Genomic DNA, 18,601 nt, shown 5'->3' on the forward strand with positions numbered 1-18,601 from the left:
ATAGACAACAACCGATCTAATGGATCATACCACAAAGAAGAAAATACCATCCTATCTACCAGGATATCGATCTAACAGATCATACCGCATACCATATAATATTATCCCACTCTCTAGGATACCGATCTAACAGATCATAACAACATATAACATCCTATCTACTAGGATACTAATATAACGGATCATAACATCACATTACATCCCATCTATCAGGATACTGATCTAACAGATCGTAACAACATAATATGACCAGTTAACAATCCAAAGGCCGACCTTTGTGCCTTAGACCCTTGAGTATAATGAGGATAACTCACCTGGCACTGTTGAAATCCTGCAGATAAACTTCTAGCTGCTGGTTGACAGATTCCCAAATTGTCAACATCAAACAATACCCAATTAATAATTGGGTTCCAAACCCAAGGTCCATCTCACACTCCAAAGACCTAAAAGTCAAGTAATGTGCCAAAGCCCAACATGTGGCCCAATTTTCCAAATTGGGCCCAGACCTCTACATGGTCTTCCCTTAAGGCTCGTTCAATTATTTTAGTCCAAACCATTGGTATTCCTATGGCCCAATATCACATAATCATAAAGGCCCAATTATGGTCCATCTATGACCCAATTTTCCAAGTTGGGCCCAAGTCTCTCACATGGTCCTTACCCTTAAGTCCGTATAATTATTTAGATCCATTTACTTGTTCTTGGATAGCCCATCTATAGTCCAATCACCAAAGCCCAAAAGAAAGCCCCAACTCACGACCCAAGTGAAAATAGGGTTTTCACATGAAAATACAATTAGGGTTAAGTGTTCCTACTTAACCCATTAAGGACTTAATCCATTAAGTCCAATATTGCTTTAAGTTAATTTGTAATTGATCATTAATTAATATTTTAAGTTTATTAATTAATTCATGTGCGGGTCCTGATAAATCCCCAAACTTAGGGTTTCATAACATTAGGGTTTTCCAAACCCTAATTTGGGTTTCCAACCCAATACTAGCCCATTAGTCAGTTGGTTGGGCTTTTAGGTCCGTTTGGCTTCATTGGGCACATTAGGGTTTCTTTGGGCCCATTATCGCCCAAGCATCCCAAACGAGTCCAAATCACAAACAAGGCACACCGCCACCAACACGACGTTCGGTGGTGGTTTGGGTTTTTCTTTTCATTATTTAATTTTTGTTACAATTTACAATGCAAATCTCAAAAACACACACACTAGGCTACACATACAACAATAAAATTATACACACACACACATACTATGGCTTGCGAAATGGACCTTGCCACCCACCTGGTGGCTCACAACAACGACATCGACAATACAAACGACAGCAATGGCGGCATAGCGGTGAATTACGGTGACAGCCACCACCTTACAGTGGTGGCGGCGATTCTCTTGATTCTAAGCCGGTCAACCACTCTCAAAACACGATCTGAAAGTTGCAACTCTCCCAACTCCGACACTATAGGTGGCAAATGACGACTGGAAACCCTAAAATGGCGGCCCAAAGCCCACCGTCGATTCCAGTAAACATACACGACATCATGCCACATAACGAATGAAGAATAAGATGTAGATGGTGGCGGTGGTCCTTACCGTGAGCTCCATATGCACTTACGTCTCACACAACGACGAATACAATTTGTTCCTTCGGTCTCGGCGGTTCTTTGGTGGTGAAACGGGGACGAGTGAAATGATGGTGACACAGCGACACTACCGATGACGATTGATCTCGACAAAGCAACTGGAGAAAGACAGTGAGAAGAAGGCGACCTTCTTGTGGTCGCTTGAGGTCGTCGTTGATCGGAACAAGGTGGAGCTCGGGTGATGACGGCGCCGGAGATGAAGGGGGTATAAGGTGGCGGCGGCTGGACGTGTTTATGGTTAGGGTTAGTGGGTGATGGGAATAGCACAGTTAAATACCCCACCCCATATGAATGTATCCCATAATGACCAAAATGGCCCCTCCTTCCTATACTTCTTTCAAAATAAATCCAATACTTACCATTTAACCCCTCCTTCAAAAGATCCTTACAATTCAAGTCCCGAAATTACCAATCACCCCCCTAAGCCTTCAATTCCTTTCAATTTAAGTTCCGAATTTACACTTTAACCTCCGAAAATCAAAATTATATCATTAGCTCCCCAAAACCAATACCCCACTAATTATTATTTGATTTTTGGACTATAATAATATAAGATAATAATAAGAACCACTTCTCGGGGTTCCAGAATTATTATTTAATCGCTATATTTTAAATGGGATGTTACATTTTTTATTGTTAAATGCATGATATTTTAATTTATTTTTTGAGTTTTATAAATAAGTAATATGTTGAATATGATTACAAAAATTATGTTGTTATGTTAAATGCATGGTATTTTCTCAAAACAGTTTGTCCATGTTTTATAAACAATTCAATATTTTTCTATGGTTTATTTTATTATTATTTTTTTGCAAATGAAAAAAATGAATTTACTATTTTATGTCTTTTATCATTTATCAATTTATCGTTTATCATTTTGTGTTGTGAGTAAAATTTTAAAGTTTTTATAGTTTTTGAACGAAAAACTGATAATTTGAGATATTTTTAATGTTTTAAAATAATTAGTTAAAATTATGTTTTATTTTGTAGGATCTTAAGACCTCGATCCCAATCTTGCAAGCCCAAAAACGATCCTAACTATAATCCGAAAACCTTGTATTGAACTATTAGATCATATGTATACATGCGTTTATAGATATAGACATTCATTCCTTTTGTAATCAGAGTTTTTTTGATAGTTAAATGCATGCTATTTGAATTTATTTTCTAGGGTTTTATAAATAAGGAATATGTTAAATATGATTACAAAAACTTTTAAATAAAATATAATAAACATAATATAGTTCAATATATATCGATGGATGGAAGACAAACGGGTAACAAGTTGTGTCGCTAGCCCTTTCTGGATGACAAAAATTATGTTGTTATGTTAAAAGCATTCTATTTTCTCAAAATAGTTTGTCCATGTTTTATAAATAATTCAACATTTCTCCATGTTTGTTTGTCTTGCAACTTGGCATAATAATAATCCATTAACTTTCAAATAAAAAACTTGGGTGTAAACTGTGGCAGAATTCTTATAAAATTCGAATCCAGAAAGTTCTTGGATTTGAGAAAGTTAAAAGTTTGGGTCCAATAGTGTAGAAATCTAACTTACGACATATTAAGGTCGAATTGCCAATCCATATGGATCAAATCCATCATGTTAACAAATAAAGGGACAATAAGTGTATACTGCTTAAAGTAGGCGTCATCACTGGAAACCAGTGGTCTGTTCATTCACTCGCAAACTTCTATCATCTCCAATGGCGACCTCTTCCCTCCGGTTTGCATTCTCCCCTCTTATTCATAGCCAAAACTCCTCCAAACTCTTGTTCTCAATCCCTAATTATCAAACCAAATCGATCAGAATCCTCGGTTTCTCCACCTCATCTCCTTCACCAGACACCACTCTCGAAACCCTAGCTCCTCCACCGCCGCCGAGCCATTCCGTCAATAACCTCAACCCATATAAATGGGAGCCTTACCGGAAGAAGAAGGTGGTGATGCGCGTCGGATACGTCGGCACCGATTACAGAGGTAACAACATTCAGTTCACCTTTACTCTCGATTTTGATTTTCCAATTTCCGTTTCTTTATTAAGTTTGGACTCGATTGCTCGGTTTTTCAACGGTGGTAAGTTTATGTGTGGGTTTTTGTTAGTGGGGATTTTGTTTTGGTACCTTACATCTGATACGGATTTTGATTGCAGGATTGCAGATGCAAAAAGATGACTCCATATCCAGTAAATGTTCTTCCTAATACTTGGCTTTCTTCTATCTTGTTAATTTTACAATTCAGCACCTCGTACTTTTGACTATGTCGCCACCCTATCCGCTTTTCATAATCATATGACAAGTACCCCCTTCGTCTAAAAGACCGTCAAAAGCTTAAAGCTTTTAAGAAGAGGATCTTATAAGAAATAATACTTATTTAATAAACATAAAAGGATACGTTATTGTATTTTAGTTTTCTTAAACACTCACTTAACACAAAAATTCCTATTAATAACATGTTATGCTTTTATGTTCATATCAAAATCAAAGTTATCATTTTATTTTATTTTAACCAAGTATTTTATATAAATTATTGATAATAACTGAGATCTAACATTTCCTTTAACCCTTCCTTCTTCCAATAGTTATTTCAACCACAATAGGATGTGATATCTTCCGATAGTTATTTTAACCACAATAGGATGTGATACAATGATGGCTGACCTTTATTTATTTGACTAAATGCTATGCAACATGTACATTTAAAATAAACATGTACATTTAAAATAAAATAATTAAAACATAAATAATGCGTTTAGCGGCTTTATGTCGACTTTTTATTAGATGCACTAAAGCAGACCTGACAATCGTGTCGTATTCGGGTTGGCGGATCAAAATATATCAACCAAAATACGACCTATTTAATTATAAATGTCACAGGTTGATGGGTTTGAAACATAAACTCATATATGATTCGCCAACCCACTTATTTATGCGGGTTTACATGTTGACTGGTTCGTGGGTTAGATTTGGATTCGTGTGTTTGTGGATCAGATTCCATAAATAAAATTGATAATTAAACATGAATAAATTCTTGATGCAAATATATTCGAATTTTGGAAACTTAAGTCTTGAATATCAAAATGAAAATTAAAAACATTCCTGGAACCATATTCAAACTAAAACTTTAATACAAATATAGATAAATTCAATTACAGGCGTCGACATCGTTCGATAATGAATCAATCGTTCATACCGTCATTCTTGTGAGATACCGAGATTATTTAGGGCAAATGCTAAACATGTTGTAATGCAAATCAACAAATGGTTACCCACTGGTCAAATGATCAATGATATTGGGTATTATATCTTAGTATAAAGTATAAACTGTATGTCGTATAAGAGAAATTAAATAGCATTCTACTTTTTGTTCCTATTATCCTCCTACCTATTTTAGATGGTGACAAGTGTCATTAAATTTAATTGAGATTCTAAATTTGTACACTTGTCATCATCTTAAACAGGTATGAAGAAATTTAATTTCTCACTGTATAATACTTAATATATTTAAAAAATATATAAATTTTTTAAATAAAATTCTAAACAGGTTGGCGGGTCAACCCGTATATTTTTTTAAGAAACTCATATATGAGTTGTTTAATAAACGGGTTGACGGGTCGACAAACTCAACCAAACCTGTTTATTTCGTGTCGTGTAGAAAATTGTCGGGTCTAATTAAAGTGTCTAATTATCATTGGTAGCAAAGTTTTTGAGCTCTTCGTATACTTGTTTGATTGATTTGAGTTAGATCTAATTGAGTTAAGGAATGACCCAACTTCTTACCAAATGTAATAAAAAACATATCAAAGTTATATGATACGGAATCAAAAACTTTAAATTATTGTATCAAACGGTTTGAATCTAACCGAGTAAGACCCAACATCTTACCAGACACAATAAAAAAATACCAGATAACCACTTAGGCTATCAATCTAAACGATTAAGACTAAACATCTTTCCAGACCAATAATCAAATAACCACTTAAACTATCTGTTATATCAGTTTTGCGACCCTTTCTCTCTTTTCACCTTGTACATTGTGTATTCTTTTCACCTTGTACATTGTGTATTAGTAGTTGTAAGTTGTTTTTGAATGATGAAAAATTAATATACCATAGTTTGAACTATCAATGAGAAAGATGTGACACTAAGTAATAGTGAAAGATAAAAGACACATATAAGGATATAAACTTGATTTGCAAATTTATAAGTTATTATAATATTGAAAGTAACTATTTATCAGTTATATTATATTAACCATTTATTTTGATTTTAGTTAAATAATTTGAAAATATAAACTTTTTATGACATTTGATATCGATGATAGCTCCATAATTGGAATAAATAAAATTGAGTAGACTTTGATACTAGAAAAAGGTGAGTATTTAAAAACATAATTAGAATAAATTTGGTGGTTATCATTCTTTGTCAAAAATATAAATCTAAGAGAAAATGATAAAAATAGCCATTTACACTAATTACATTACAAAAATAGCAAAAAAAAAATCGAAATTACAAAAATGGCCACCCATTTCGTAGATGAGAAGGTCCCATCTGCGAAATGAGCTTCTCATCTGCGAAAATACAAGTACCTAAAGCACAGTTGTGCTTTAGGTACTTGTACTTTCGCAGATGAGATTTTTTTTTTTTTTTTTTTAATATTTTTTCTGTATATATAAGGTTAATTTCGCAGATGGAATAGGTGCATCTGCGAAATCCTCTCAGCCTATCTATGAAATGGTGTATTTTTTTTGTATTTTTGTATATTTTTTTTTAAGTTTGACTATGAAATGAATTGGTTTGACTACGAAATCATGTTGCTATATAAAAACTTTTGTAGCAAAAATATCATTTTGGTTGTTATTTGTTTAGGAACATGATTTCGTAGTCAAACCAATTCATTTCATAGTCAAACTTAAAAAAAAAAATACAAAAAAATACACCATTTCATATAGATAGGCTGAGAGGATTTCGCAGATGGACCTATTCCATCTGCGAAATTAACCCTATATATACAGAAAAAATATTTAAAAAGAAAAATTCTCATCTGCGAAAGTATAAGTACCTAAAGCACAACTGTGCTTTAGGTACTTGTACTTTCGCAGATGAGAAGCCCATTTCGCAGATGAGATTTTATCATCTGCGAAATAGGTGACGATTTTTGTAATTTCGAATTTTTTTTGGTTATTTTTGTAATGAAATTAATGTAAATGATTATTTTTGGCATTTTCTCTAAATTTAATTATATACTTCTACTGTTCTATCTTTTTGGAAAGCGTATATTCACATGCTTTCCCAAAACCTATTCGATTCAAATAATGAGTAGTGTATGGAAATAGTGTGTGTGTGGATGTGACAGACTGACAAACCCGATCTAAGTGTGTGAATTACGACACGGAGGATGATGATGTTGCATCCGGCAACCGAATTGCTTCCGCCACCCTCATCGCCGACGATCTCTTCAATTTCATCTTCTGATTTCGACACCGAATCAACTGGGTCGTTTTTCCATGACCGTAGCACCACCTTAGGAACTCTAATGGGCGTGACGTCGGCGTTTCCCACCATCACATTCAGAACCCCCTCCCAGCGTCGAGACCGCACGCCCACTATAACGCTCGGATCAACTCCTAACAGTAGAAGCTTCGTAGGACGACGGAGGAGGAACAATGACACGACGACGGACTTGGCGGCGGAAAGGCGTCGGAAGAGGGTGAAAAGAAGGAACTGGTGGTGGTTGTGCAGCGGCGTGGCTACCAAACCTTCTTCACTTGGGGAGTTTCTGGAAGTTGAACGGAGGTTTGGGGTGGAGGCACTCTTCGATTGTGATGCTCTGATGGATTTGAATTTGGATGATAATCGCAACAATGATGGCCGGATGTTATTTGCTAATGGGAGAGTCTTACCACCACCAACACTTCCCTCCGATGTTGATGAACGGAGTGCCTCTTCTCTTTGTAGGTTTCCCGTTTTTCTGACCGGAATCTGCCGCGGTGGTGGTTAACGTCGGGAACTTGGAAATTGGGATACCAAATTCGTCCAATTGTATGCAAATCTGACATTGTAACCATCTAAATTGTTGAAATAAAATGACCGAACACATATAATCTTGGCTTTCTGAAAAGTAGTTGGTTGCTCTTTACTCATAAGTGCTCTTTAGCTAAGTATTATTACCATTTGTATGATATAGCTGTGGAGAAAGAGCTGGAAACAGCCATTTATAAAGCAGGTGGGATTCGCGACAGTAACTTGGGGGATTTGCAAAAGATAGCATGGGCTAGAAGTAGCCGAACTGATAAAGGAGTAAGTTTATTGACTTATTCTTATATTTTGTCTTCTTTTATTAATTAATACACTACAACTACAATTTGTTTTTGGTGATTTCAGGTTCATTCTTTATCAACTATGATATCCCTTAAAATGGAAATCCCTGAATACGCCTGGACTGGTGACCCCAATGGGGTGGCACTTGCAAATCTTGTCAATACATATCTTCCCAAAAATATCAGAGTTTTCAGCATTCTACCTTCACAAAGGTCAGAAATATATGATTCTACCTTTGTAAAAAGTTAGGACTTAAGGGGCTTTTTGGTGACTATGTTTTCAGGAGTTTTGATGCTAGAAGGGAATGTAATATCCGGAAATATAGTTACCTCCTTCCTGTTGAAGTCATTGGGGTCACTAGTAACTTAAGCACATCAGAAATCGAACATCACTTATCAGACTTCAATACTATACTTAATTCTTTTGAGGTATACTTTCACTTTTTCATCCACTCCTATGTTTACACAATTTGGTATGATATTTAATGGATTCCCAACTGGGTTATTTCAGGGAGAGCATCCTTTCCATAACTATACAATCCGAAAAAATTATAGAAAAAAGTATTCTGCAAAACGATCTCCAAACAGTGGGCGTATCGCCGATAGAAGGGCAAAATCGTCAATTGAGCCACCCCAAGCCATTCTTGAGAAAAACGATGAGGAAGAATCATCTGATGGAGAAGAAGCTCTTGAGACAGATGAAACGATTGATGAATCAGATGCAAATGGGGATACTTTGAAGGATGTACCTATTCCCATTCTTGCTAAATGGCTACATGAACCTGATGATAAGGATAGAATAAGCGCTTCCCATTTCAGAAGAATTTTCCAATGTTCATGTGGAAAATTGGAACAATTATTCGGAGCAAGATATGTTGAGATCTCGATTTGTGGGGAATCATTCATGCTGCATCAAGTGAGTGAATCGTTTCTCATGTAAAACAAATTTAAATAAAAAATAATTAACATTGTTAGTTATATTCAGATCCGCAAAATGGTGGGGACAGCTGTTGCAGTGAAGCGTGGGCTGCTTCGAAAAGACATAATTATCCTTTCACTGAACAAATTCTCTCGTATTGTGGTACCCATTGCTCCATCTGAAGTATTGTTTTTAAGATCGAACAATTTCTCGATGAGAACGCGTATTGGTACGAGGCCTGAGATTGTGACTTTGGTTGAATCTGAAGAAATACTCAAGGATGTTGATGATTTCTACAAATCAATCATGTTGCCTCAAGTTTCAGAGTTCTTGGATCCTTCTAGACCTCCATGGAAGGAATGGGTTGAGTTGTTAGATAGAAACACTGGAATTCCTGATTCCCAGTTGGATGAAGTCAAGAATGCTTGGATTGCATGGAAAGGACAATTCCGAAGTCGAGACACGATTGCACCGTTATAGTACATCCACAAACTTTGAATCTTCTTTTTCCAAAAAAAAAATGATTTATGGTTGTGATTTTCTGATTTGTAGTATCAAAAATTCAAAATAGTCATATTTTCAAGCACATAAGGATTTGTAAGAAAAAATGATCATTGAGACGAGGAGGACATTTATGTCTTTTGCACAAATGAGAAACTGAGTGGGAGTCCTTGTTTTGCCTTTTTTGGATGGGACAAAAAGTTTGCAACTTTTATTATCATTATTTGAAGAGTGAACTTTAAAAATCGTTTATGTGGTTTGTCATTCTCTTTGATTTTGGTCACCAAATGTATCTTTTGTAATAAATGACCCTTATAATAGCGTTTTGTGTTGGATCAAGTCCCTCGACTTAACAATGTCGAGAAGAATTTGGTAAGTCCCTTTGCCAGTTTATCATTTTACCTCATTCCTACCTTTTATTATCTTTTTTTAATTGTTGTTGGCTTGTTATTAACCACATCACTTCCATCACCTATCTCTGTAAAACTTTATTTACAAAATATCTCAAGGGTTTAAGTTGGAATGAGGACGTCTAACAGGCTATCACTATGTCTATGTCTATGTCTAATAATATTACTGATTATGCATAAATGAAGGCAACCCTGCCCATTTTCATCAGCCATGATCAATTGAAGAACTGGCTCCTTCAAGTTTGAAGGATTTCTCATAAGGCTCATCTAATTTCCAAAAAATAACATTAGGCTCGAGAAACTCTCATTTTAAACCCTTGATGCCAAGTTTCTCTTTCACTTTTGTATATTCATTATTCTTTTGGGATGTTACTAGCCAACGTGCTTGATAAGAAAAAAAAAATTGGAAATACACAATGAAAGTACATTGTTATTTTTTTTTTGCATCTTTCCTTAAAAGAAACTGCTACCATCTACTGAGCGTTAGGTAGACAATACATAAGTAATTGTTACGATCATAACTTGAGACATATAGCCTCATTAGAAGGGCATTGTATTGTGTTTATCATGCATTGAAACGAAACTAAAATTGATTTCAATGAGTAAAATTTGTAATTTCTTGTCTCGTCCAAAAAGATGGAACACAATGGGACAAACGTTACTTTGATATCCTGTATGTATGTGCATAATGTAATCTTGACATTCCGACTCTACTCAATTATTCATAGAGTAAATAAAAAACGTTTTCATGCATGAAACAATTAAGTTACCATCAACAACATACAAATAAGGCAATGAATAATGTACCGAAAGATTTAAATCGGCCAATTAACAATAACAAAAGTTAAATGTGAACACCGAAGTTTCAAATAGGTGTCACACTCACGCACAACAATATTTGGTGCAAAATGTCATTTGGCTCGATTTAGTTTAATAAAACAGTCATGAAAAGTAATATAATTTTAAGTGTATTTTTGCACAACTTAAAACTTTGATTAAAGTCGGAAAGAAAATAACAAAAGAAAAGAAAAGAAAGAAAGTGAAAGAAAATTGTAATTTGTGTTCCTGAATCAGAGATAAGTGAAAATAAAATTAAACATTTTGTTTATTTCGCTCCAAACCTTACAAAAATTGAAAGGAAAATCTTTCTTCCGTTTCCTTTATTAATAAAACTCAGGTACACCAATTTTTTTTCCCTTTCTTTTCACTTCTATCAAAAATTTTCCCTCTTTAAGTTGAACTCATGAACTTAAACTCACATTTATGCACATGGTGAGCTGATATATAAAATCTTGGCTACCAAACGTTCAAATAAACATTTTTTGAGTTTACATATCTATTTTTTTTTAACCGACAAATACAAATATATAATCTACACCTAAACTAACACCTAATTCCACCTATGTCCACGACAGGACTTGAACCCTCGACCTCATGGAAGGAGGACACCACCTGATACCGCTGGGCTAGAAGCCCAACAAAGAAATTTGTTACCTAAATTCAACAAAAAATAGAATGGTTAATTGATAGACAATAATATACTATTATAATACACAATTATATATGAATACCACTATTAAAAAACTTTTTGCCATATATCCTCTTCTCCTTCATTTGAACATAAAACATTTTCTAGACTTTTTAAATTTTCTATTTTCCACTTGTTATTTTATAGTATTTTTCAATTTATTAAATTAAAATTCCACATTTAATATGTATGGTAATATATGTGTAAGGTATTTATTAGAAAGAATTTATATATGTAATGTATTCAATACATTAAAGCCTCATTAATTGTAATAATTCAATCTTTTTCTCACTTTTCTTATAAATTCAAACTATTCAAATTGTTAAAATTTCATATATATATTTTTTTAAATAAACTCATGTATTAGATAGGTCTCACGCCTAGTATTACATATAAGTGTGCACATAGTATATCGATTACACATATTACATATGTATATAAAATTTCCAAAAGTTTTATTTAAGTAGTATATATCGATTATGCTACCTAATTTTATAACCTTCTGTTGTTGATTTCGTAGCTCAAAATGTATTAAAAAACCTTCAGGAATGATAATTGATGAAGCATGCCTGATACGTTTTTTAAAACTGTGTCGTTATATACGATTAATGAAAACTTCCTTTACAATTTCATAAAAGTATTTTACAATCCAAATGTAAACCAGATGATATAGAAAAACTTTTCAATAAAAATACTTATAAAACAACTATTGGCTACTGCTTTGTTACACAGAGATAAATGAACTCAAAACAAAATTTAACAAAACAATCCATGTAGGGAATTTTAGGGTTTGTGGTGGAGATATGGATACCAACTTGGATCGTGATATCACTTTCCGAACTGATATTTCTACCCTATGCCTGAGTTACAAGAAATTCAGCCTAGGATAATCCAAGTGAACACTTACGATTCTAGGCACAGAAATCGTAAGCCAATATGCTAGAGGATTCTGTGAAAGCATGATGAAAAACAAGAGCTTAAGATAGTAACTTCCCTTAGAAGAGGAAGAAATGTTTATATATTAAACGCGATTAGGGTTTCATTAGGGTTGGGCCGTCATTAGTTGTTTTGGAAGCAAGTAATGTTAATCCGGATTTAATGAGGATTTAGGGTTACTAAAACTAACGAGTTTCGTTAGTTTTATCATAATCATCCTCAAGAAATTGAATTTTCCCCAGCCAGGGGCTCTGCCCCTTGGATCCTGCTAGGGGCGCTGCCCCTTTGGAAACCCCGGACACGGGGGCGCTGCCCCCGGACCCCCGACTAGTCGTCGAGTCGGCTTCTAGTTCGATCTTATACATGTGTGCACTCCGCATAACCTCGTACATATATTAGAGTACAAACTATGAAGCCCCTTAGCTCACATGTTAGTTCCAGTTACTTAAAATGATATGGTGACACTAAAATCACCAACACTCCATTTCTACAATCTTAGTTCTCCAACTTCGTTTCTCTATACACCATTTACCATTTATTCTTTTCCTGAAAAAACGACCCATCCTGCATATTCAAACAAATTAAATTAGTTTCTTTTTTCCATTATAAATCTTTCTTTCAAAAATGAGATTATGATATTTCTGGTATATTTCGACACTTTTACTTTTGTTGTCTGTTGACCTTTAGTATTTATTTATTTTGCATGTTTCATAAATTTGAGATTTATTCGAATCTGAAAATTATGATTTATTCTTTGTTATATATCCTCCTGTTCTGTTTTAATTTTGTGTGTAGAGACTAGAGGATAGCAAGAATGTCCCAAAATTTGATGTACGCGCTAGTGATCATAGTTATGGTTTTGACAACATAAAGTTAGCTGCCAGATGGGCAACATTAACTAGCGATGATGTGTTTCAAGGGTGCCTTCATTATGGCCATGTGTGTAGTAGTGCTGGAGGCTATCCTCTTTATATTCTGAGGCACAGACATGCATTTATCACACCATCTATGGACTATGTATGATCTTGCATGCACTTGAATTATAATTTGATATGTATGTTTTTAGTTGATATTATGGTGATTTGACACTATTTTCAGGAATACTTATGTTTTTATCTCTTGGATTGGGCAGGGTGTTTGCTATAAAACCTTGGTAAATAATCTGCATTTATCTTTAATTAGTTTTTTCATTTTGTTCCTATTTTCATTATGTCTAGAAGTTGAAATGGGACTATGGGAGTAACATTTTCATATATAGTTTTTGTGACTCCACACATCGTATACTTGTTTATTGAATTTAATGCTTGAGCTATTTTTAGTATAAATAATGTTGCTGTAGTTACTTGTTCTTTTGGTTATAAGAGTTTAAAAAATTTATTTTGGACTTGATTTAAATGAAAATTTTAAGTTAAATAATCATTTGACAATCTTGGAGTTGAAATCATAGATATGATTAAAGCATTATGAAGTATAATGTGCAAGTTTAAAGGTAGTGTTTGGCATGTAATAACCAAAGAGATTCTAGTCCAATGGTATCAAGTGTTGTCCTTTTTCTTTAAGGTCGAGGGTTCAAGTCTTGTCTGAGACATAAGTGAATTCATGATTAGTTTAATATTAGATTAGATTTGTCGTTTCAAGAAAAATAAAACATTATATGGTGGAAAGAAAAAAATCATGTTTGATTGGTATAATGAATGGAATTAAGCATTCATTATGGAATGAATGTGATTCATTGTGGATACTTATCACATATGATTATCCTTTGTGTGAAGTGTGAACCGGATTTTTACATTGCTTAGGAAATCTTTTCTTTTGGATTTCCAATAGGTGTAGCAAAGCTAAGATAGGGTGAAATTCTTGGTTACATAACCCTAAACCACCTAAAAGTTCTTGGGTTGGAGGATTTTAAGTGCGAGTGAGAACCTTCAAGATGCTATGCAAAGCCATGAAAACCCACCACGTAAAAGTTCTCACCCGCGCTTAAAATCCTCCAACCCGACAAGCTGAACGAATCGTTCGTGGTTTTGAGTAACTTTTCTTCAGGGGTTATTGGATTAAGCCTTAGTTCATATACTTCATAAGATTAGTTTATGGCATATATCTTCCCCTTGAAAACATGTAAATCAATGAATTCTTGATCAGAGATGAGATGATTCCATGGTACTTTGCTTCTACCTTTACCTTTACCCGCTATAGAAAACCATATTTTAGTGGTGTAACTCTTTCCAACAACAAACACCCACCCTGACATTAAAGGTAAAAAGACAAAAAGAAAGGAAATGAAGTCCATGCCTTGTGGTAGGATTCACAAGCCAACAGTCATGGGTCATTCAACCAAATAAGATGAGGTGACTACGCATTAATCCGACTAAAGTCTTTCCAGAAGAATGGGGAAGCCTTATTTTAATCGTCTTTGTTCTATCAGATGAGTCATCAAAGTAGTACCAATCATCCCTAAAAACACCAATCCATATCGACATTGGTGGTCTCGATTGCATAAACTTGTTCTTATTAGAGAGTGCGAGTAATCTTCATGACTTGCAAACTCCACCGAATGGAACAAAATCAAAAACTTCTATTTGCATCATGATTAAAAAAAAGCACATCATAGGGAATCTCTGACCAAAGTCCATCATGATTCTACACTATCTTTGTCTTTGTCTTACTCTTACCTATTCTCATCCTTAGAAAAAAAGGAAAGATAAATATTTTGTAAACTAGATGAAGGTCACCCACGTCGTTGTCGCGAGTTTGAATGCTCAATAGTTTAAAGGAAATGCTTTTTTTAATACATTGAATGGGAAGCCGGTACACTGATGGATTGAATAAATCTGCACGCTACAAATGATATTAAATAAACTTGACGTTACAAATGATATTCAATAAACTTGCATCTTTACAAATGGCATCAAAAATAATTGTTATAAAGTACATTGCTATAAACGATCATAAAATCAAACATTTTTCCAAAAACCATCTTAAAATGTCATAAAAACTAATTTATAAAGTATGCTACTATAAATTTGCATAAAATCAAACATTTTTCCGGTATCCATCTTTAAATGTGATAAAAAAAACTATTTTTTATAAAGTATATTGCTATAAATGATTATAAAATCAAACATTTATCCACAATCCATCTTTAAATGTCATATAAACTAATTTTTATAAAGTACACTGCTATAAATGACCATAAAAGCAAACATTTTTCCAAAATCCATCTTTAAATGTAAAAAAAAAACTAAATTTTATAAAGTACGTTGTTATAAATGAGCATAATATCAAACATTTTTCTAGAATCCATCTTTAAATGTCATAAAAACTAATTTTTATAAAGTACAATGCTATAAATAAGCATAAAACCAACCATTTTTTGAGAAACCATCTTAAAATGTCATAAAAATTAATTTTTATAAAGTATAATGCTATAAATGAGCATAAAATCAAACATTTTTCAGAATCCATCTTTAAATGTCATAAAAACTAATTTTTATAAAGCACGCTGCTATAAATGAGCATAAAATAAAACATTTTTCCGGAAACCATCTTAAAATGTCATAAAAACCAAATTTTATAAAGTACGCTGCTATAAATGAGCATAAAATCAAACATTTTTTTTAGAAACCATCTTAAAATGTCATAAAAACTTATTTTTTATAAAATACATTGCTATAAATGAGCATAAAATCAAACATTTTTCCAGAAACAATCTTAAAATGTCATAAAAACTAATTTATAAAGTATGTTGCTATAAATAAGCATAAAATCAACATTTTTCCAGAATCCATCTTTAAATGTCATAAAAACTTATTTTTATAAAGTACGTTGCTATAAATGAGCATAAACTAAAATATTTTTCCAGAAACCATCTTAAAATGTCATAAAAACTTGTTTTTATAAAGTATATTGGTATAAATGAGCATAAAATCAAACATTTTCCATAATCAAGTAAAGGAGCACACATTACTTTAAAAGTATTTGTATTTGAGGTGGAATTCGTCTGGTCAACTTGTTGTTGGGAGGTGGAATTGCTCTGGAATAAAATCACACACACACACACACACACTTATATATATATATATATATATATATATATATATATATATATGTATGTATATATATATAGTGTGTGTATGTGTCAATGCATGTTTGTGTGGTTGGGAGTGTACATTGTATGATTTATGTCTGTTTCACAAAAAGTAATAAAAAAGAGAGTATATAAATTAAATAATAATAAATAAAAATACGTAGAAAAGTAATTTAGAGAATATACGTGTTATAGGGACAGTGGACAAAATCTCGCATATAATTGCTTTATAAACTCTTTTTTTATGTGTTCATAGTGGGAAACAAAGCTTCTCATATATCAAAAATTTTCTAGTATACTTGTCATATATCAAAACCATGACAAATCATACAGACCTTGAAGCTAAAACCTGATCCATTATGAAACTAACTCTAATTTGGGAGAAAGAGGATTGAAGGGGTTCTCCAACCTTCATCACAGGTAAGGCCCAACCAAGACAAGTCTCGCAACACAACATATGGGTAAGGAAGATACCTCTAGTACATTGGCTTTTTCCTAAAAATATCCTTCCCTAACTTGCAGGTCTTACTGTTTCTTCTTGAAATCCTGCAAAAATAGACATAAAAATCCAACAGTCGTTATTAAAAAGAAGCCACAATACTTCATAAATAAACATATAAACAACGCCTATAACCAAAATTAGCTTCTAATTAAGTTAGCAATACCCTTATCTCTTTTTTAACATCATCAACACTTCTTCTTCATCCTTTTATAGATCAACAATGTTGTCCTTGATGGTACCAAACATCACAGGAACCACATCTAAAATACCGTGAGTAATCTCAGATGAAACAAACTTGCGAATCCTCTTATCCATAGGCCTAACACCATATCCTGAACCTGAACCGGATCCAGAACCTCCTCAGCGAGTGCTCATAACCATATTGAAAAGCAATCCATACAATGATTTGAGCATACGTAAATAATCCTCATTCTACAGGCTACTTAGAATCTTCATGACTTTCCTTGAATCGAGTACAAATCCTGTGCTTTCAGTAGTATGGGCCAAATGCTACCTTCCACACCTATCCATACTTTCTTTAAGAATGATCCTGAATCCTCTAAGTCACCTTCTCAAACCGGTATTCCCAAAACCCGCTAAATAGCACACCATTCCCACTAAAGCACCTCTTAAGCTCTCCTATGATCGCCACCTCACCATGTCATCAGCTGCTGAAGAATTCCTTCTAATGTCAAGTAACTACTTCATGAATACAATTACATGCAACAAAAAAAATAATCTTTCGATTAAAAGACTCAACCCTACAATGGTTAGACTCATATGAGAGCTGCAAAATATGGCTGAATCAATCATTCTAAAATTATTTAACCTTTGCAGCATGTAACTCAACATATTCACTTAATAGCTAACTAACATCAATAAGAGTCCCATAAAGCACAAAGGAAGTAGCATTCATACAGTAACACTCAAAATCCACAAAACATCAACGTGCATCCTTCCTAATAGGCATTCTAGCATGCAACCCTGAACACGTCCTTATCCTAACTTCTAGCATGCAAATCATATAACATAACAACATGTATCGGTATTCTAGGAATCACTTACTTGAGCTCGGCTGATTGAACGCATCACACCCCTTTCTTTGTAAAAGTCTTTTTAGAAAATTTTATTTCTTTCAAAAAGATTACAAATTCCTCAGTTTGAGTTCAAACACACTCAAGAGTGTGCCCGAATCCCTCAAACCAAGGCTCTGATACCAACTTGTTAACGTCCTAAAAATACCAAGTAAAAAATTCATTTTTAATCAATCCAACATTCATTCATTTGTTCCGAAATATATTAAAAGTAATTAAGTAATAGTATTCTCAAAACATCATAGTAAAAATCACAAATAGCTAATGTGGAATAAACTCTGGGGGATGCAGTGCGATCATGTTGGGCCTTTCCTTCTGGAACCGGAAGTACCTGAAAAATGTTTAAACCACAAACCGTAAGCATAAAGTGTCACACCCCCAACCCTAAATGACGGAAACGTTCGGGGGCGGAGGACATCATGTACAATATCATAACAATGCACAATAGTAAAATAAGCAACAACATCATCTATTGCATTAATAATATAGTTAATACAAGTGCGTTCTATGTAAAGTTGTAAGACACAAAAAATATGTAATCAACAAAATAAAGACGAGTCTTGAATATGCTCCATCTTCTCAAAAACCTGGTCATTTGTACCTGTCTACTGGTGACCTGAGAATACAGGTTATTTTGAAAGATAGTATCAACATAAGA

At 33.7% G+C, this 18,601-nt stretch overlaps 2 protein-coding genes across 2 annotated transcripts; both read left to right on the forward strand.

Moving 5' to 3' along the window:
* Positions 1 to 3,235: 3,235 nt before the first annotated feature.
* Positions 3,236 to 9,631, forward strand: LOC145015029 (Pseudouridine synthase family protein). The gene is made up of 7 exons (XM_078973484.1): positions 3,236 to 3,627; positions 3,800 to 3,832; positions 7,834 to 7,946; positions 8,031 to 8,179; positions 8,251 to 8,395; positions 8,478 to 8,882; positions 8,952 to 9,631. The coding sequence occupies exons 1-7, from the start codon at positions 3,354 to 3,356 to the stop codon at positions 9,363 to 9,365; spliced, it is 1,533 nt and encodes a 510-aa protein (XP_078829610.1). The 5' UTR covers positions 3,236 to 3,353; the 3' UTR covers positions 9,366 to 9,631.
* Positions 6,884 to 7,767, forward strand: LOC145015030 (uncharacterized protein At3g17950-like). Its single transcript, XM_078973485.1, has one exon. The coding sequence runs from the start codon at positions 7,045 to 7,047 to the stop codon at positions 7,645 to 7,647; it is 603 nt and encodes a 200-aa protein (XP_078829611.1). The 5' UTR covers positions 6,884 to 7,044; the 3' UTR covers positions 7,648 to 7,767.
* Positions 9,632 to 18,601: the final 8,970 nt, after the last annotated feature.

Source organism: Lactuca saligna, chromosome 9, assembly GCF_052625555.1.
Source record: "Lactuca saligna cultivar CGN05327 chromosome 9, ASM5262555v1, whole genome shotgun sequence".
Taxonomy (NCBI): domain Eukaryota; kingdom Viridiplantae; phylum Streptophyta; class Magnoliopsida; order Asterales; family Asteraceae; genus Lactuca; species Lactuca saligna.